The 21,120-nt window shown below is 45.0% G+C and overlaps 1 protein-coding gene across 1 annotated transcript in view; it reads right to left on the bottom strand.

The window, feature by feature from the left end:
- The window catches only part of LOC139411244 (centriolin), a 126,484-nt gene extending 124,593 nt beyond the window's left edge, over nt 1–1,891 (bottom strand). Inside the window, exons 1-2 of the mRNA XM_071157279.1 lie at nt 1,811–1,891; nt 708–835 (exon numbers count right to left, since the gene is read on the bottom strand). Of these exons, the coding sequence (XP_071013380.1) occupies nt 708–835; nt 1,811–1,867 (185 nt within the window). The 5' untranslated portion in view covers nt 1,868–1,891. The remainder of the gene's footprint in view (nt 1–707; nt 836–1,810) is intronic.
- Nucleotides 1,892–21,120: the final 19,229 nt, after the last annotated feature.

A 21,120-nucleotide genomic window follows, 5' to 3' on the forward strand; every position in this document is an offset into this window, starting at 1 on the left:
CAGCTGCCAGTGCCTCCCAGTGTGCAACACTTGTAGGAGCCACCGGAGCCCCCAGCTACAGTAGAAGGCCATGTGCCTACTCTTCCGGCCACATCATAATCGGCCCCTCAACCCCACCATTACAAACACCAGCTCCTCCAAGCCATCTTTGGCGGTTTCGTCCACCACCACCACACCACCCCCCCATGTCTGTCACCACCAAACCGGCCTCCTCTGGACCAACTGCTTCCTCAGTCTCCCCTGGTCACACCACCACAGCAGCCTCCTCTGGTGTCCCTGCCCCCTGCAATTTGAATACAGCCACCTCCACAGGTAAACACGTTAAATTACAAAACAATTACTTGTGTGTTTTATAAAACTGCGATGTTTAAACTTTTGTTTCTTTCTTTACATATTTACAGTCCATGGCACCAGCCCACAAGGCATGTCCACCCCCTCCAAAACTTCTGCAGCTTCCTCCAGTTGAGAATGGTTTTCATGAAACATGGTCTGTCTAACCGCAGCACGGAAAAGAAAGAGAAAAGCTCCACCGGCCACCTCTGTCATGCCACCCATGGCAGAACTCTCAGGTACTTCATAATCTTTATTTTTCTCTCTCATTTGTACCAATTACTATTGTTGCTGTAGTACTTCTACATTTTGTAAAACCATGTTAATCAATTTGATGTGTTTTTTTGTTGTTTTTTCCAAATAAAAGAAAACACCACCTGCTGTGCTCACTGCAGAGAGCGTGATCCACCTGCAAGCTCCCCTGCAAGAGTGTAGGTCCGAGGTGCCATGGGTGTGCTGTGACTGCTGCTAGCACTCGTTCCACTGCAGGTGTGTAGAGTGAGATCTATAGTTGGAGGTGGAGCTGGATTTTTGTGACAATATAGGGGTGGAGGTTGAGATTTAATTGTTTGTTTTGATATGAAATTATTTATTTGTAAAAAATAAAAAAAAACATGTCTAAAATATAATATATATTTATTCAACCCATCTTGTGCATTTCTTCCTTTACTTTCCAAGTGCATCTTTGCAACAAACGCCAACAGTGTTTACATTGTTTATCAATGCACATGACTGAAATTAGTTGTATTTATTTAAACAAATGTATATCTTAGTATTAAACTGTTATCTACTTTCTCAAAACATAAGATTAATCTGTAAAACAAATGACGATACATTATTTGGTTACAACACTGAATATGTTGGTGAAGAAACATTTTTTAAGAGTCCACGGGAGGGCGCAACGGGCTACGCAATGAAAAGTTGACATGCGAGTAAAATGAAAAAAATTACCAGAAGGCTAGCCAACTATCTAGTAAACACTTCGGATACGGGGTTGGTTTCTAATTGTTTAACAAAATGAAACATATCTTGTAATTGAACAAAATAGTAAGGTGGCCGATAACTTGCCACCGTATGCGGATAATACGGGACGTATTTTTTTGCTAAGCCGATTATCAAAAAGCTGATAACGTTAGTATTTCCACTGAAATGTCAAACATGCTAATTGCTGACCCGTTAGCTAACATTTTTATGACACCAATAATCACAAAACATTGATGGCTTGATCACAAGATAACACTGTTGAAGGTAATACATTTCTTAAACGCTGTTGAATATGCAGATAATACGGGGTTCCACGCTAACGTTAGTATTATTTTGAACTTAACATGAATTGGGGTAACGTTATTTAGTAACGAGTTAACGTTCCTAGCTAGAACGGTACTGTAGCTATATAACGTTAGGTAGAGAACATTGAACAGAACAAGGTTGGCAAAAATACAGACAGAACCTTAGCTATAGTGCCTAACTATCAACTCACATTTTTGTGACTGTTTGTGATCCTCGGTCCTGTGTGTGGGAATTTAACGGCTAACATTACCGTAGCTAGCTAAGCAACTGCCTCCATAGTAACCAAAGCGATACAGAGCACTTTACAACTTGACCAAATACTACTACTTTGAGGTTTAACGGCGGTTGGCATCCAATAAATGTTCCATTACCGCCACCTACTAGACTGGAGTACAACTTCCTTATACTTTGCTTGAAAAAAATAAACATATAACCTACCATCTAACAATACACTCACAAAAAAATACAAAATAACACCACCCTACTCCACTATTTAAATATATTTAGTCCTACCTCAAGCCAACGACCTGAAAGGGTGGGACACCACCACTTAACACACCTTGTAACTCTTCTGATGTTATGTCTCTCACATGAAAATACCTGTGCAGCTGCCACCACAACCTACATTTTCTGCGGCTTACGTTCCATCCCTGCAGTACAGTTCATAACCATTGCTATAAATGCAAAAAATCACACGTTTGAGCACACGTTTCCTACCAAGCTCTATATACCAACTTTTGAAAGATAGTGAAACGTGTATTATTTTGAACTACCAAAATAACACCTCCAGGTCCATGTGGCTCGTGTCCATTTTTTAAAATGTAATTGACCTTTTATTTAACTAGGCAAGTCAGTTAAGAACAAATTCTTATTAGCAACAGTTGGTTACCTGCCAGAACAACAGATTTTTACCTTGTCAGCTCAGGGATTCAATCTTGCAACCTTTCGGTTGCTAGTCCAACGCGCTAACCACTAGGCTACCTGCCGCCTCTTTAATACTTTGCTTGCTAAAAACATCAGGTTATTGATGATTTAAGATTACATTTTCCAAAATGCCACAGCTCGCTGACAGAAAGAGAGATCTTATGCTGCAGTAGTTTATGTGTCGTGGGGCTAGGGTCACTCTGTTATATCTGGAGTATTTCTCCTGCCTTATCAGGTGTCCTGTGTGAATTTAAGTATGCTCTCTCTATTCTTCGTTTCTCTCTCTCGGAGGACCTGAGCCTCAGGACTACCTGGCCTGATGACCCCTTGCTGTCCCCAGTCCACCTGGCTGTGCTGCTGCTCCAGTTTCAACTGTACTGCCTGCGGCTATGGAACCCTGACCTGTTCACCGGACGTGCTACCTGTCCCAGACCTGCTGTTTTCAACTCTCTAGCGACAGCAGGAGCGGTAGAGATACTCTGAATGATCGGCTATGAAAAGCCAACTGACATTTACTCCTGAGGTGCTGACCTGTTGCACCCTCGACAACCACTGTGATTATTATTATTTGACCCTGCTGGTCAACATTTGAACATCTTGGCCATGTTATGTTATAATCTCCACCCGGCACAGCCAGAGGAGGACTGGCCACCCCTCATAGCCTGGTTCCTCTCTAGGTTTCTTCCTAGGTTCTGACCTTTCTAGGGAGTATTTCCTAGCCACCGTGCTTCTACACCTGCATTGCTTGCTGTTTGGGGTTTTAGGCTGGGTTTCTGCACAGCACTTTGAGATATCAGCTGATGTAAAAAGGGCTTTATAAATACATTTGATTTTGATTTGATTTATGGCTACCTCCTCAGCTAGCAATGCTCAGGCATTATCCAATGTCGTTACACAGGAGGCAAATGCTTTGATTGACAACTGCCCCAACTATACTGGTCTGACAGACTCCATGACACTAACCGTGTCAGACAAGGATTTTCCTTCTTTGCTTATAACCCCAAGCTAACCTCCAGCTTCCAAGAAAGGCATGTTTGAACTGGGCCCAGATGCCGCTGCCAATAAGGATGTTGTCGCCACTCTTTCCAGGCTCATCAATGCAAGGTCCGATGCCATAGAGAAAATGTTTGGCGACAACACAATGAAAATCGAGGGCTTAAAAAAAACTGTTGACTTGCATGCATATAAATCAAGGATGTTAAGAAGAAGGTCGCCCACATTGAAAAGCATGTGAAAAAAGGAGGAGGGAAAGATGGACTTGCCAAAGAAGAATCATAGAACTTGAAAGATACTCCAGACGGTGGAATCTGAGACTGTATGGAGTTCCCGAGGCAGATTGGGAGAATGTGCAGCAAGAGACCATCAAAGTCTGCCAAGCTATCCTACCTGTGGAGAAGGCTAAGCTAGCAGCATGTTGTCAACACTGTACATCACCTCGGCACGAGAAGGCAGGGTGACTCCAAGCCCAGAGATGTCATTCTCCAGTTCACATCATGGATCTATAGGGATACCATTTGGAAAGCAGCCAAGAAATCTACTTTCCTACGTAATAACAATCTGCGGTTTGCTGAAGACCTCTTGAAAGCAGACAGAGAAAGGAGAGAGAAACTGTGGCCAGCTGTGGAAAAAGCATGAAAAGAAGAGAAAGCGGCTTACTTCATCGGATCCTGAATCAACCTTCCTCCTTGAGTACTGTCATAGGCTGTGCCTGGTGGTCAACATAGGCTACCTAGATACAGTGGGGCAAAATAAATATTTAGTCAGCCACCAATTGTGCAAGTTCTCCCACTTAAAAGATGAGAGAGGCCTGTAATTTTCATCATAGGTACACTTCAACTATGACAGACAAAATTAGAAAGAAAATCCAGAAAATCACATAGGATTTTTAATGAACTTATTTGCAAATTATGGTGGAAAATAAGTATTTGGTCAATGACAAAAGTTTATCTCAATACTTTGTTATATACCCTTTGTTGGCAATGACAGAGGTCAAACGTTTTCTGTAAGTCTTCACAAGGTTTTCACACACTGTTGCTGGTATTTTGGCCCATTCCTTCATGCAGATCTCCTCTAGAGCAGTGATGTTTTGGGGCTGTTGCTGGGCAACACGGACTTTCAACTCCCTCCAAAGATTTTCTATGGGGTTGAGATCTGGAGACTTGCTAGGCCACTCCAGGACCTTGAAATGCTTCTTACGAAACCACTCCTTCGTTGCCCGGGCGGTGTGTTTGGGATCATTGTCATGCTGAAAGACCCAGCCACGTTTCATCTTCAATGCCCTTGCTGATGGAAGGAGGTTTTCACTCAAAATCTCACGATACATGGCCCCATTCATTCTTTCCTTTACACGGATCAGTCGTCCTGGTCCCTTTGCAGAAAAACAGCCCCAAAGCATGATGTTTCCACCCCCATGCTTCACAGTAGGTATGGTGTTCTTTGGATGCAACTCAGCATTCTTTGTCCTTCAAACATGACGAGTTGAGTTTTTACCAAAAAGTATATTTTGGTTTCATCTGACCATATGACAGTCTCCCAATCTTCTTCTGGATCATCCAAATGCTCTCTAGCAAACTTCAGACGGGCCTAGACATGTACTGGCTTAAGCAGGGGGACACGTCTGGCACTGCAGGATTTGAGTCCCTGGCGGCGTAGTGTGTTACTGATGGTAGGCTTTGTTACTTTGGTCCCAGCTCTCTGCAGGTCATTCACTAGGTCCCCCCGTGTGGTTCTGGGATTTTTGCTCACCGTTCTTGTGATCATTTTGACCCCACGGGTGAGATCTTGCGTGGAGCCCCAGATCGAGGGAGATTATCAGTGGTCTTGTATGTCTTCCATTTCCTAATAATTGCTCCCACAGTTGATTTCTTCAAACCAAGCTGCTTACCTATTGCAGATTCAGTCTTTCCAGCCTGGGGCAGGTCTACAATTTTGTTTCTGGTGTCCTTTGACAGCTCTTTGGTCTTGGCCATAGTGGAGTTTGGAGTGTGACTGTTTGAGGTTGTGGACAGGTGTCTTTTATACTGATAACAAGTTCAAACAGGTGCCATTAATACAGGTAACGAGTGGAGGACAGAGGAGCCTCTTAAAGAAGAAGTTACAGGTCTGTGAGAGCCAGAAATCTTGCTTGTTTGTAGGTGACCAAATACTTATTTTCCACCATAATTTGCAAATAAATTCATTAAAAACCCTACAATGTGATTTTCTGGATAAAAAAATAAATACATTGTCTGTCATAGTTGAAGTGTACCTATGATGAAAATTACAGGCCTCTCTCATATTTTAAGTGGGAGAACTTGCACAATTGGTGGCTGACTAAATACTTTTTTTGCCCCACTGTAGCTACCTCTGATGTGAGCAGATCCCACTCTTGGCTCTAAGGTGATTTAACCTTCGTTCTATCTGCACAGGACTACTGGAGTAATGGATATTTACTATTTTATTTGTTCTCTCACTTCTGATATTTTTTACCTGCAGTGAGTAAGCTCTTTTGTTGTTTCTTGTTCTGGCAGTTAGCTTTGTTGTGCTATACTATTGTCACTCCATCATTTATATTTATATGGTGTGCAATGCTGGTTTCCTTTCATTCTTATTCGATTTGCGATTGTTGTTTAGCTCGTAGTACTTCGTTCTATATTCCACTTTGTCGTTGTCTATAGTTTCAATCAATGCTAGGGGTTAAAAAATAATGTAAAGCACAAAGCCTTATTTTTCTTTGCCAAACAGCATAAAACAGATTTATGTTTTTCTCAAGAGTCTCATTCAGTTGCTACTGACGTCAACTTCTTTGAGGTCTCAGTGGGGTAATGATGCATGGCTCTCTCATGGTTCTGAACGCTCTACTGGAGTTATCGCTCTAAAGAATAATTTCAAGGAAGTATTTTGCACTCCGACTGTGACCCTTTTGGTCACTTTCTTTGTCGTGTTATCAACTGCAACAACATCATTATTATTACCAACATTTATGGGTACAATTCCAAACTTGAAAATGATCACTTACTTGAATCTTTAGAAAAGTGTATTCTCCATTGGCTAACCAAGTTCCCTAATGCTTTACTTATAGTAGGTGGGGATTTTAATATTTCTCTGAATAATTTAATTGATAGATGGCCTCCGGGATAGTTTGAGACAGTTTATGGAAAGGTTTGATATTATAGATATTTGGAGAGTAAAGTTTCCTAATGACAAGTCTTTCACATGGAGTAATAAGGCACGCTCCAGACAATCACACATAGATTTTTGGCTGGTGTTTTGATAAACAGGGTATTTCTGTTAACATCCTTGCCACTCCCCTTACTGATAATAGAGCTATTTATATTGAGATTAAACTTTTTATCTCTGATAATGGCCTTGGCAGAGCATCCTACTGGAAGCTTAATAGCTCTATATGTCACGTTCTGACCTTAGTTCCTTTGTTTTGTCTTTGTTTTAGTATGGTCAGGGCGTGAGTTTGGGTGGGCAGCCTTTGTTTTTCTATGTTGTATTTTGCGTTTGGCCTGGTATGGTTCTCAATCAGAGGAAGGTGTCGTTAGTTGTCTCTGATTGAGAATCATACTTAGGTAGCCTTTTCCCACCAGTGTTTCGTGGGTGATTGTTTTCTGTGTCTGTGTGTTCCACACGGAACTGTTTCGGTTTTCGTTTCTGTCTTTCAATTTGTTATTTTGTATTTTCGTGTTCAGTGATTTTGTTCATTAAAACATGACAAACACTGCCCAGTGTATCAGGTGCCTCGGCCAAGAGGCCTCCTGGATGTCCTCTCAGCCCAATGAGTCCTGTGCCTGCTCCCAGAGCCAGGTCTCCTGTGTGTCTCCCCAGCCCGGTCTCCTGTGTGCCTCCCTCCTGTCCAGAGCTGCCAGAGTCTCCCTCCTGTCCGGAGCTGCCAGAGTCTCCCTCCTGTCCGGAGCTGCCAGAGTCTCCCTCCTGTCCGGAGCTGCCAGAGTCTCCCTCCTGTCCGGAGCTGCCAGAGTCTCCCTCTTGTCCGGGGCCCGCTACAAGGGTCCCCAGTCCGGGGTCGGCGGCGAGGGTCCGCGGAGAAATGCCCACCCAGACCCTCCCCTATAGGTTCAGGTTTTGCGGCCGGAGTCCGCACCTTTGGGGGAGGTGCTGTCACGCCCTGACCGTAGAGAGCGTTTTATGTCTCTATTTTGGTTTGGTTAGAGTGTGATTTGGGTGGGCAGTCTATGTTCTATGATTTTCTATTTCTATGTGTTTGGCCGGGTGTGGTTCTCAATCAGAGGCAGCTGTCTATCATTGTCTCTGATTGAGAACCATACTTAGGTACCCTTTTCCCCCACCTGTTTTGTGGGAAGTTAACTTTGACTTTGTTCAGGGCACATAGCCCAAATCTTCACGGTTTGGTTTTGTTCTTTGTTTTGTCGGCATCATTTTTAATAAAGAGAAAATGTACGCTTACCATGCTGCACCTTGGTCCAGTCCTTCAGCCAGCCGTGACACTATATTAAAACATGAGTTGGTCAAGATGGAGATAAACATTTTAATTACACACTTTTGGAACAAAGCTATAAATTACAATTCATACAGTAATAACTGGGAGCTTTTTAAAAGCTGTTCAAAAGCATCTCAGAGGAGGACAAATCTGTTCTGTTTGAGCTACAAAAAAAGTTGGATGATATGTATAAACTGAAAGCAGAGGGAGCTGTGGTCAGATCTAGGAAGAGGTGGGTGAACAAAATTCAACTTATTTTTTCAGGTTAGAAAAATACCACTCTAAAAACAATACAATTCAACAATTAAATAATGGTCTCATCACAGATGATCCCAAATTAATCTCTAACGTTAGTTGCAACTTCTACAGGAATTTATATAGTTCTAAGTATTGTGTGATTTCCGCAACTCTTTTTTTTTGACTCCCTGGGAGGTGTGAAATCAATTGGGAGGCTGAGAGGGAACAGTGTGATGACCCTGTTATAGTTGGAGATAATTTATTCTATTGAACACCTTAAAAATAATAACTCTCCTGGTACTGATCTGCTGAGTTTTACAAAACTTTTTCTCAACAGTTAGCCCCATTCCTGTTGGAGGTATTTTCTGAAAGCATTACAAACAATGCTCTCCCTCCCAGTTTGACTCAAGGTCTGATTACATTAATACCTAAGCCCAAGAAAGACTTACTTCTACTCGATAATTGCCGTCCAATCTGTCTGCTCAATAATGACTACAAAATATTGGCCTCTATATTTGCAAGAAGAATGAAGGCAGTATTGGACTCAATTATAGAAGAGACCCAATCTGGCTTCATGAAGAATAGACATATACAGTTGAAGTCGGAAGTTTACATACACTTAGGTTGGAGTCATTAAAACTTGTTTTTCAACTTGTTAACAAACTATAGTTTTGGCAAGTCAGTTAGGACATCTACTTTGTGCATTATGTCATGGCTTTAGAAGCTTTTGATAGGCTAATTGACATAATTTGAGTCAATTGGAGGTGTACCTGTGGATGTATTTCAAGGCCAACCTTCAAACTCAGTGCCTCTTTGCTTGGCATCATGGGAAAATAAAAATAAATCAGCCAAGACCTCAGAAAAATAATTGTAGACCTCCACACGCCTGGCTCATCCTTGTGAACAATTTCCAAACACCTGAATGTACCACGTTCATCTGTACAAACAATAGTACGCAAGTATAAACACCATGGGACCACGCAGCCGTCATACCGCTCAGGAAGGAGAAGCGTTCTGTCTCCTAGAGATGAATGTACTTTGGTGCGAAAAGTGCAAATCAATCCCAGAACAACAGCAAAGGACCTTGTGAAGATGCTGTAGGAAACAGGTTCAAAGTATCTATATCCACAGTAAAACGAGTCCTATATCGACCTATCCTGAAATGCCGCTCAGCAAGGAAGAAGCCACTGCTCCAGACTACGGTTTGCAACTGCACATGGGGACAAAGATCGTACTTTTTGGAAGAATGTCCTCTGGTCTGACGAAACCATAATAGAACTGTTTGGCCATAATGACCATCGTTATGTTTGGAGGAAAAGGGGGAGGCTTGCAAGCCGAAGAACACCATCCCAACCGTGAAGCACGGGGGTGGCAGCATCATGTTGTGGGGGTGCTTTGCTGCAGGAGGGACTGGTGCATTTCACAAAATAAATGGTATCATGGGGAAGGAAAGTTATGTGGCTATATTGAAGCAACATCTCAAGACATCAGTCAGGAAGTTAAAGCTTGGTCGCAAATGGGTCTTCCAAATGGACAATGACTCCAAGCATTCTTCCAAAGTTGTGGCAAAATATATTAAGGACAACAAGTCAAGGTATTGGAGTGGCCATCACAAAGCCCTGACCTCAATCCTATAGAAAATTTGTGGGCAGAACTGAAAAAGTGTGTGTGAGCAAGGAGGCCTACAAACCTGACTCAGTTACACCAGCTCTGTCAGGAGGAATGGGTCAAAATTCACCCAACTTATTGTGGGATGCTTGTGGAAGGCTACCCGAAACGTTTGACCCAAGTTAATCCATTTAAAGGCAATGCTACCAAATACTAATTGAGTTTGGTAAACTTCTAACCCACTGGGAATGTGATTAAATAAATAAAAACTGAAATAAATCATTCTCTCTACTCAGCTCCCAGCTGTGCCCTGGACACCATTTGTGAATTGATCGCCCCCCCCCATATAGCTTCAGAGTTTGTTCTGTTAGGTGACCTAAACTGGGATATGCTTAACACCCCGGCAGTCCTACAATCTAAGCTAGATGCCCTCAATCTCACACAAATCATCAAGGAACCCACCAGGTACAACCTTACATCTGTAAACAAGGGCACCCTCATAGACGTTATCCTGACCAACTGGCCCTCCAGTGATCACTGCCTCATTGCCTGTATCCGCTACGGGTCCGCAGTCAAACGACCACCCCTCATCACTGTCACACGCTCCCTAAAACACTTCTGCGAGCAGGCCTTTCTAATCGACCTGGCCCGGGTATCCTGGAAGGATATTGACCTCATCCCATCAGTTGAGGATGCCTGGTCATTCTTTAAAAGTAACTTCCTCACCATCTTAGATAAGCATGCTCCTTTCAAAAAATGCAGAACTAAGAACAGATATAGCCCTTGGTTCACTCCAGACCTGACTGCCCTCGACCAGCACAAAAACATCCTGTGGCGGACTGCAATAGCATTGAATAGTCCCCGCGATATGCAACTGTTCAGGGAAGTCAGGAACCAATACACGCAGTCAGTCAGGAAAGCAAAGGCTAGCTTTTTCAAGCAGAAATTTGCATCCTGTAGCTCTAACTCCAAAAAGTTCTGGGACACTGTAAAGTCCATGGAGAACAAGAGCACCTCCTCCCAGCTGCCCACTGCACTGAGGCTAGGTAACACGGTCACCACCGATAAATCCATGATAATCGAAAACTTCAACAAGCATTTCTCAACGGCGGTCCATGCCTTCCTCCTGGCTACTCCAGCCTCGGCCAACAGCCCCCCCCCCCGCACAGCTACTCGCCCAAGCCTCCCCAGCTCCTCCTTTACTCACCCAAATCCAGATAGCAGATGTTCTGAAAGAGCTGCAAAACCTGGACCCGTACAAATCAGCTGGTCTTGACAATCTGGACCCTCTATTTTTGAAACTATCCGCCTCCACTGTCGCAACCCCTATTACCAGCCTGTTCAACCTCTCTTTCATATCGTTTGAGATCCCCAAGGATTGGAAAGCTGCCGCTGTCATCCCCCTCTTCAAAGGGGGAGACACCCTGGACCCAAACTGTTACAGACCTATATCCATCCTGCCCTGCCAAACTGAATTGGTCCACCCACACAGACAGCATCGTGAAGAAGGCGCAGCAGCGCCTCTTCAACCTCAGGAGGATGAAGAAATTCGTCTTGTCACCAAAAGCACTCACAAACTTCTACAGATGCACAATCGAGAGCATCCTGGCGGGCTGTATCACCGCCTGGTACGGCAACTGCTCCGCCCACAACCGTAAGGCTCTCCAGAGGGTAGTGAGGTCTGCACAATGCATCACCGGGGGCAAACTACCTGCCCTCCAGGACACCTACACCACCCGATGTTACAGGAAGGCCATAAAGATCATCAAGGACAACAACCACCCGAGCCACTGCCTGTTCACCCCGCTATCATCCAGAAGGCGAGGTCAGTACAGGTGCATCAAAGCTGGGACCGAGAGACTGAAAAACAGCTTCTATCTCAAGGCCATCAGACTGTTAAACAGGCACCACTAACATTGAGTGGCTGCTGCCAACACACTGACTCAACTCCAGCCACTTTAATAATGGGAATTGATGGGAAATGATGTAAAATATATCACTAGCCACTTTAAACAATGCTACCTAATATAATGTTTACATACCCTACATTATTCATCTCATATGTATACGTATATACTGTACTCTATATCATCTACTGCATCTTTATGTAATACATGTATCACTATCCACTTTAACTATGCCACTTTGTTTACATACTCATCTCATATGTATATACTGTACTCGATACCATCTACTGTATCTTGCCTATGCCGCTCTGTACCATCACTCATTCATATATCTTTATGTACATATTCTTTATCCCCTTACACTTGTGTGTATAAGACAGTAGTTTTGGAATTGTTAGTTAGATTACTTGTTGGTTATTACTGCATTGTCGGAACTAGAAGCACAAGCATTTCGCTACACTCGCATTAACATCTGCTAAGCATGTGTATGTGACAAATAAAATTTGATTTGATTTGATTTATCTAAGGTCTTTGAAAGCCAAGTCAACAAACAGATCACTGACCATCTCAAATCCCACCGTACCTTCTCCGCTGTGCAATCTGGTTTCCGAGCCGGTCACGGGTGCACCTCAGCCACGCTCAAGGTACTAAACGATATCATAACCGCCATCGATAAAAGACAGTACTGTGCAGCCTTCTTCATCGACCTGGCCAAGGCTTTCGACTCCTTCAGTCACCATATTCTTATTGGCAGACCCAGTAGCCTCGGTTTTTCTAATGACTGCCTTGCCTGGTTCACCAACTACTTTGCAGACATAGTTCAGTGTGTCAAATTGGAAGGCATGTTGTCCGGTCCTCTGGCAGTCTCTATGGGGGTGCCACAGGGTTCAATTCTCGGGCCGACTCTTTTCTCTGTATATATCAATGATGTTGCTCTTGCTGCGGGCGATTCCCTGATCCACCTCTATGCAGACGACACCATTCTGTATACTTCTGGCCCTTCCTTGGACACTGTGCTATCTAACCTCCAAACGAGCTTCAATGCCATACAATACTCCTTCCGTGGCCTCCAACTGCTCTTAAACGCTAGTAAAACCAAATGCATGCTTTTCAACCGTTCGCTGCCTGCACCCGCACGCCCGACTAGCATCACCACCCTGGATGGTTCCGACCTAGAATATGTGGACATCTATAAGTACCTAGGTGTCTGGCTAGACTGTAAACTCTCCTTCCAGACTCATATCAAACATCTCCAATCTAAAATCAAATCTAGAGTCGGCTTTCTGGTCCACAACAAAGCCTCCTTCACTCACGCCGCCAAACTTACCCTAGTAAAACTGACTATCCTACCGATCCTCGACTTCGGCTATGTCATCTACAAAATAGCTTCCAATACTCTACTCATCAAACTGGATGCAGTTTATCACAGTGCCATCCGTTTTGTTACTAAAGCACCTTATACCACCCACCACTGCGACCTGTATGCTCTAGTCGGCTGGCCCTCGCTACATATTCGTCGCCAGACCCACTGGCTCCAGGTCATCTACAAGTCCATGCTAGGTAAAGCTCCGCCTTATCTCAGTTCACTGGTCACGATGGCAACACCCACCCGAAGCATGCGTTCCAGCAGGTGTATCTCACTGATCATCCCTAAAGCCAACACCTCATTTGGCCGCCTTTCCTTCCAGTTCTCTGCTGCCTGTGACTGGAACGAATTGCAAAAATCGATGAAGTTGGAGACTTTTATCTCCCTCACCAACTTTAAACATCTGCTATCTGAGCAGCTAACCGATCGCTGCAGCTGTACATAGTCCATCGGTATATAGCCCACCCAATTTACCTACCTTATCCTCATACTCTTTTTATTTATTTACTTTTCTGCTCTTTTGCACACCAGTATCTCTACCTGCACATGACCATCTGATAATTTATCACACCAGTGTTAATCTGCTAAATTGTAATTATTTGCCTACCCCCTCATGCCTTTTGCACACAATGTATATAGACTCTTTTTTCTTTTTTTTCCTACTGTGTTATTGACTTGTTTATTGTTTACTCCATGTGTAACTCTGTGTTGTTGTCTGTTCACACTGCTATGCTTTATCTTGGCCAGGTCGCAGTTGTAAATGAGAACTTGTTCTCAACTAGCCTACCTGGTTAAATAAAGGTGAAATAAAATAAGAATAAAAATCAGGCACTTTTTTTCAGAAAACCGATGGCAGCGTCTATCATTGCTCTTCTACCATCTATCCCATGTCTGCACCTCCCTCTTCCATCAAAAACAAATTACCTGGTTAAAGTTAGTTAGGCTAGGGGTTAGGGTTAAGGATAGAGTTAAGTTTAGGAGTTAGGTTAAAGGGTTAAGGTTAGAGTTAGGGGAAGGGTTAGCTATAAGGGTTAGGGGAAGGGTTAGCTAACATGCTAAGTAGTTACAAAGTAGCTAAACAGTAGTAAGTAGTTGAAAGTTTGCTAATTAGCTAAAGTTGTCTGTGATGAGATTCAAAATCATAACCTTTGGATCGTTAGACATCCGTATTATACTGTATGCCCACCCCTCCACCCTGACCAACCACCCTACTTTCGTTTTTGCCTTAAATAACCATTTGTCTTATATAACCATACCAAACATAACATATTATACTAATTTGAGTGTCCCGGATTTACATTTACTATGTTACGTCTAGTCTATGAGATCAGGCTCATCACAGACATGAACAGAGTAACAGGTCATTGTAGTTATGAGTGTGAGGGATTGGAGGATTTCACTGTGGGTCAATGCAGAGCTAAGCATGAAGGATTTTTGTGGCATGACATAAAACCAGAAACCACAGCACAGAGGAAACCTCTGAGGGTCATAATGGCTGGTCCCATTAAACCTGGGGGAGGAGGAGTTTGAGCAGACCTCAGAGGACAGGAGCTGTCATGGTGTTAAGGACAGTAGATGAATCACCACACTTTTTTGCTCTTGTTCCCTGTGTGTGTGTGTGTGTGTGTCTGACAGAGGTAGAAAGTGATGAAATACAGAATTGTGCGTTCGTTTGTTGTAGCTTTTTATTATTGTAATAGATCATTTTCATCCCTAACTTTTTAAGAATGAGGCAAGATGAAGTCAAATTTCTCAAACAAGAAACATGGTTGACTGTTTCCCTTCAGTCGATTTCTCATTATCTTGTAAAATAGCAATGATGCAAGCGCTCTGATCTAGAAGCCAGTGAAAGCCAGAGGTTTTACAGCTAGTTTGTTCAGCTCAGGAAAGCCCCACGGCAGCACTTTGGAGTGTAGCATTGTGTTTTGATATCCTCATCTCCTTTGACAGTGTCTCCCGCATTCCGACAGAGCAGATAAAGCAGTACTGGGTAGAGCTGGTGGGGCTTTCAGAGTCAGTTTCATCTTTCTGCTCAGGCACAGGGCAGGCATCCTATGAACTGTTTATCTCAGGAGTGCCTGATTTACCTCTGAACGGTGTCAAATGTGAGAGAAAGTGGGATCCGGGTGTTCTTTTACCGTTGTATGGATGACGAAGAAAAGCCTTGCCAATGAGAACCTTATTCCAGTCAGAGAGATACTATCAATATTTGTGTTGACACATACCCTACTGCTTCAGTAGCATCACGGCTGGGGATTTGTTGTCATCTGTCTGAGACTGAGATACTGGTTGAGCAGAATACATTTAGAGGTACATTGGGAAAGAAAATCCTGCATGTATGAAAAAGCCCACCCTGTGGGTGTCACAACGTCTGCGGAAGTCGAAGCCTCTCCTTGTTCGGGTGGTGCTCGGCGGTCGACGTCACCGGTCTTCTAGCCATCATTGATCCATTGGTTTTATCTTGTCTTACTACACACCTGGTTTCAATCCCATTCATTACCTGTTGTGTATTTAACCGTCTGTTTTCCCTCATGTCTTTGTCAGAGATTGTTTTATGTTCAGTATTCGTGTTTTGTATTTGGTGCGCGACGGGTCCTCGTACCCACTTTGTTTCATTGTATTTCATGGTTTTGGAGTTATGTGTTTTAAGTTATTAAACTACTCCATTCCACCAAGTTTTAATTATCCTGTGCCTGACTTCCCTGCCACCTATACACATGACTGTGATAGAATCTCTGACCAAAATGAAGTCAGCAGGAGAAGGTACCCCAGCCATGGAGGTGGAGGAGCGCGTCATGGAACATACGGCAATGATTTCCAAACTGAGCGCAGCCATGGATCGCGTTGTCCAGAATATGGACCGCTGGGAGACACAGGGAGTTTTTCCAGCGCCTCTACCAGGACAACCGGGGTCTACCCTGAACACCCCTTTCCCACCTGAACCTAGCAGGATCCATCTATCCATACCACAGGGATACGACGGAGATGCTGCCGGATGCCAGGGTTTCCTCCTAAAACTAAGCATGTACCTGGCCACGGTCCACCCAGCTCCATCGGACCGTGAGAAGAGTTTCGCCCCCGTCTCGTGCCTCACCGGGAAAGCCCTGGAGTGGGCCAGCGCTGTGTGTGGAGGGGGAGATGCGGCGTTGGATGATTTTGAGGAGTTCACCCGCTGTTTCCGGACAGTATTCGACCACCCACCCGAGGGCAGAGCGGCGGGTGAGCGCCTCTACCATCTGAGGCAGGAGATGAGGAGCGCACAGAAGTTTGCGCTGGAGTTTAGGACCCTGGCTGCCGGCGCTGGATGGAGCAACAGGGCCCGGATCGACCATTACCCCTGTAGTCTACGTGAGGACCTCCGTCGGGAGCTGGTCTGCAGAGACACCACCCTCACCTTCGACCAGCTGGTGGACCTGTCCATCCGGCTGGACAACCTGCTGGCTACTCGCGGACGTCCAGATCGGGGTCTGGTTTTTCCATCCTCCCGCACACCCTCTCCGATACCCATGGAGCTGGGAGGTGCGGAGCGCAGGGAGACCGGAGGGGGTTCCCTCTCGTGCACCATATGTGGCCGCAGAGGTCACACTGCTGGTCGGTGCCGGGTTGGTTCCTCTGGGAATCGAGGTAGCAGGCAGGGCAATCTGGCGTCACCCCAGGTGAGTAGGCACCATTCTCATCCAGAGCCCTCTGTTGCACATATGTTTGTCTCTGTTACTTTTTCTGAATTTTCCCCGCGTTCCCAGCATAAGGTGCTAGTGCATATGCCTTTCCCCGTTCATGCCTTAGATAGTCGACCATTAGGGTCAGGGTTTATCAGGGAGGCAACCGCTCCTTTGAGTATGGTAACGCAGGGCGGTCACAGGGAAAATAGTATTTTTCTTATATATTCTCCTGCGATTTCCGTGGTGCTGGGCCTACCTTGGTTAGCTTGTCATAACCCCACTGTTTCTTGGCCACAGAGGGCTCTCACGGGGTGGTCGCGAGAGTGCTCAGGTAGGTGTTTAGGGGTTTTTGTTGGTGCTACTACGGTGGAAAGTCCAGACCAGGTCTCCACCGTGCGCATTCCCCCAGAATATGCCGATTTGGCTCTCGCCTTCTGTAAAAAGAAGGCGACTCAATTACCACCCCATCGACGGGGGGATTGTGCGATAGATCTCCTGGTAGACGCTGCACTTCCCAGGAGTCACGTGTATCCCCTGTCGCAAGCGGAGATGGTGGCTATGGAGACATATATCTCAGAATCCCTGCGTCAGGGGTACATTCAGCCCTCCTCGAGTTTCTTTTTTGTGAAGAAGGATGGAGGTTTGTGCCCGTGCATTGATTATGGAGGTCTCAATAAAATCACGGTGAGGTATACTTACCTCTTATTGCTATGGCGATTGAGTCAATGCACAGGGCTCGCTTCTTCAATAAACTGGATCTCAGGAGTGCGTACAATCTGGTGCGTATTCGGAAGGGTGACGAGCGTAAGACGGCATTTAGTACCACCTCAGGGCATTATGAGTACCTCGTTATGCCGTATGGGTTGCAGCCGTGCGTAATTAGCCGACTCCCACCACGGTAAAGGAGGTGCAGTGATTTTTAGAGTTTGCCAACTACTACCAGAGTTTTATCCGGGGCGCCAAACAATGAACATGCACCTGTAGAATGGTCATTAAGACACTAACAGCTTACAGATGGTAGGCAATTCAGGTCACAGTTATGAAAACTTAGGACACTAAAGAGGCCTTTCTACTGACTCTGAAAATCACCAAAAGAAAGATGCCCAGGGTCCCTGCTCATCTGCGTGAACATGCCTTAGGCATGCTGCAAGGAGGCATGAGGACTGAAGATGTGGCCAGGGCAATAAATTGCAATGTTCGTAGTAGTGTGAGACACCGAAGACAGCGCTACAGGGAGACATGACGGACAGCTGATGGTCCTCACAGTGGCAGACCACATGTAACACCTGCACAGACCATGTGTAACAACACCCGCATCGGTACATGCGAACATCACACCTGCGGGACAGGTACAGGATGGCAACAACAACTGCCCGAGTTACACCAGGAAAGCACAATCCCTCCATCAGTGCTCAGTCTGAATAGACTGAATAATAGGCTGAGAGAGGCTGGACGGGGGGCTTGTAGGCCTGTTGTAAGGCAGGTCCTCACCAGACATCACCGGCAACAACGTCACCCATGGGCACAAACCCACCGTCGCTGGACCAGACAGGACTGGCAAAAAGTGTTCTTCACTGACGAATCGCGGTTTTGTCTCACCAGGGGTGATGGTCGGATTTGCGTTTATCGTCGAAAGAATGAGCGTTACAGAGGCCTGTACTCTGCAGGGGGATCGATTTGGAGTTGGAGGGTCCGTCATGGGCTGGGGCGGTGTGTCACAGCATCATTGGACTGAGCTTGTTGTCATTGCAGGCAATCTCAATGCTGTGCGTTACAAGGAAGACATCCTTCTCCCTCATGTGGTACCCTTCCTGCAGGCTCATCCTGACATGACCCTGCAGCATAACAATGCCACCACGCACAGAATGAGCAGTATGGCTGATTTCCTACAAGACAGGAATGTCAGTGTTTTGCCATGGCCAGCAAAGAGCCCGGATCTCAATCCCATTGAGCATGTCTAGGACCTGTTGGATCGGATGGAGAGGACAGGGCCATTCCCCCCTAGAAATGTCTGGGATCTTGCAGGTGCCTTGGTGGAAGAGTGGGGTAACATCTCACAGGAATAACTGGCAAGTCTGGTGCAGTCCATGAGGAGGAGATGCACTGCAGTACTTAATGCTGCTGGTGGCCACACCAGATACTGACTGTTACTTTTGATTTTGCCCTTCCCCTTTCGTTCAGGGACACATTATTCAATTTCTGTTTGTCACATATCTGTGGAACTTATTCAGTTTGTCTCAGTTTTTGAATCTTATGTTCGTACAAATATTTACACGTGTTACGTTTGCTGAAAATAATTGCAGTTGACAGTGAGAGGACATACATACATGCATACATACATGTATGTGGAGCGGCAGATAGCCTCGTGGTTAGAGCATTGGGCCAGTAACCGAGAGGTTGCCAGATCAAATCCCCGAGCTGACAAGGTAAAAATCTGTCGGCAATTAACCCACTGTTCCTATGGCCGTCGTTGTAAATAAGAATTTGTTCTTAAATACATTTAAAAAAACAATCATACACTCTAACAATACTGCTACAGAAGTGACACCCAGGGACGGTGCCAACAGATTACAACCACGAGTGATCAATTTACACTTTATAACATGTTGTCTTCTGTCTGATTTAATGTGACCCTCTTCCTGTCTCGTAACAGATCCAGACCCTGACGGTTGCCCTGACCCAGACTACATCCCCAGGTCCAGATGATTCCAGCAGGCACAGCCCAGGTGGTTCAGCAGAAGCTCCTCCAGCAGCAGGTGGTGACTGCAGCTGCCTTGCTTCAGATACAGACCCCCCCTCTTCACAGCCCGGCCCAACAGGTCCCAGTTTCCGCTGCAGCAGAGTCCCCAGTACAGCAGCAGCCAGCCAAGGGCCAGGCTCGCGGAGAAGACCCAGTCCAAGCCCAGCGGGGGCAGCAGCTAGGTGCCCACAGGACTAGTTAGAGCTCCCCTTTCAGCTAGGCTAAACAGGACATCTCATCAGTGTAAATGCACTCAGTGACTGACTCGCAGTGTTATGAAGAGATCCAGCGTTATGAAGGAGTGGTGGAGTCCAGTTTGAGGTGGCTGTGTTGAATCTAACCTGGTTTAAGGAACTGCTCCATGTAAAGGAATGACCTGTCTTTTAAGAGTGTCATCATCTATCTTCAACACAGTACTGTAACTGTCGGCTGTTTCCTTCGCGACTGTTTCAGGTCTCCCCTGGAGGAAACCTGGACCAACATCCAGGGGGAGGTTTAAGATCATGCCTTTTTTTAAATTGATGAATATATGAATGTTACTCTATAGATATCCTGTGGCTATGGGCTGGTGCATAGCTCATTTGGGGAATGTCCATTTGAATAATGTTTTGTGTATTCATACATTGTCCCTGTCCGCCTTGATGATATTATTCTCATGCTTACCGTTTATGATGTCTGTAATTTCATAGTTGGTAGATATAGAAAACACCCTTCTTGTTAAAAAAAACCTATGTAGTGATAATCATATCTTTACGTTGTAAGTTTGAGCTATGTAGTCTGAAGAAAGCTTGTGATTGTGTCTCTGGCATCCGGATAAGCACGCATCCTACGTTATCTCCCAAGGCAGGCAGTATTACCACCGCACTGGATAACCTAGCTATCTATAGTGGCAACCAGCTAATATTTTCATTACATAAAGTGCATTCGGAAAGTATTCAGACCCCTTGACCTTTTCCACATTGTTACGTTACAGCCTTATTCTAAAATTGATTCAATCGTCGTTGTCCCCCCCCCCCCCCCCCCTCTACAGATAATAACCCATAATAAGAAAGCAAAAACTGTTTTATTATTTTTTTAATCAAAAACCTATGTACTAAAAATAAAATACTGATCACATTTACAAATATTCAGACCCTTTACTCAGTACTTTGTTGAAGCAGTGGTAGTCACTTTGGTAGTGATTACAGCAGATTCCTAGCAGTTCTTGGGTATGACGCTACAAGCTTGGTACACCTGTATTTGGGGAGTTTCTCCCATTTTTCTCTGCAGATCCTCTCATGTTCTGTCAGATTGGATGGGGAGCGTCGCTGCACAGTTTTTTCAGGTCTCTCCAGAGATGTTCGATTGGGTTTAGGTCCGGGCTCTGGCTGGGACATTCATGGACATTCAGAGACTTGTCCCGAATCCACTCCTGCATTGTCTTGGCTGTGTGCTTAGGGTCGTTGTCCTGTTGGAAGGTGAACCTCTGGAGCAGGTTTTCATCAAGGGTCTCTGTACTTTGCTCAGTTCATCTTTCCCAGGATCCTGATTCAGGCCAAAGAGTTCAATCTCGGTATCATCAGATCAGAGAATATTGTTTCTCATACCCTTCCCCCAGGTCTGTGTTTCTTTCC

This window comes from Oncorhynchus clarkii, chromosome 6 (assembly GCF_045791955.1).
Source record: "Oncorhynchus clarkii lewisi isolate Uvic-CL-2024 chromosome 6, UVic_Ocla_1.0, whole genome shotgun sequence".
In the NCBI taxonomy this organism is placed as follows: Eukaryota; Metazoa; Chordata; class Actinopteri; order Salmoniformes; family Salmonidae; genus Oncorhynchus; species Oncorhynchus clarkii.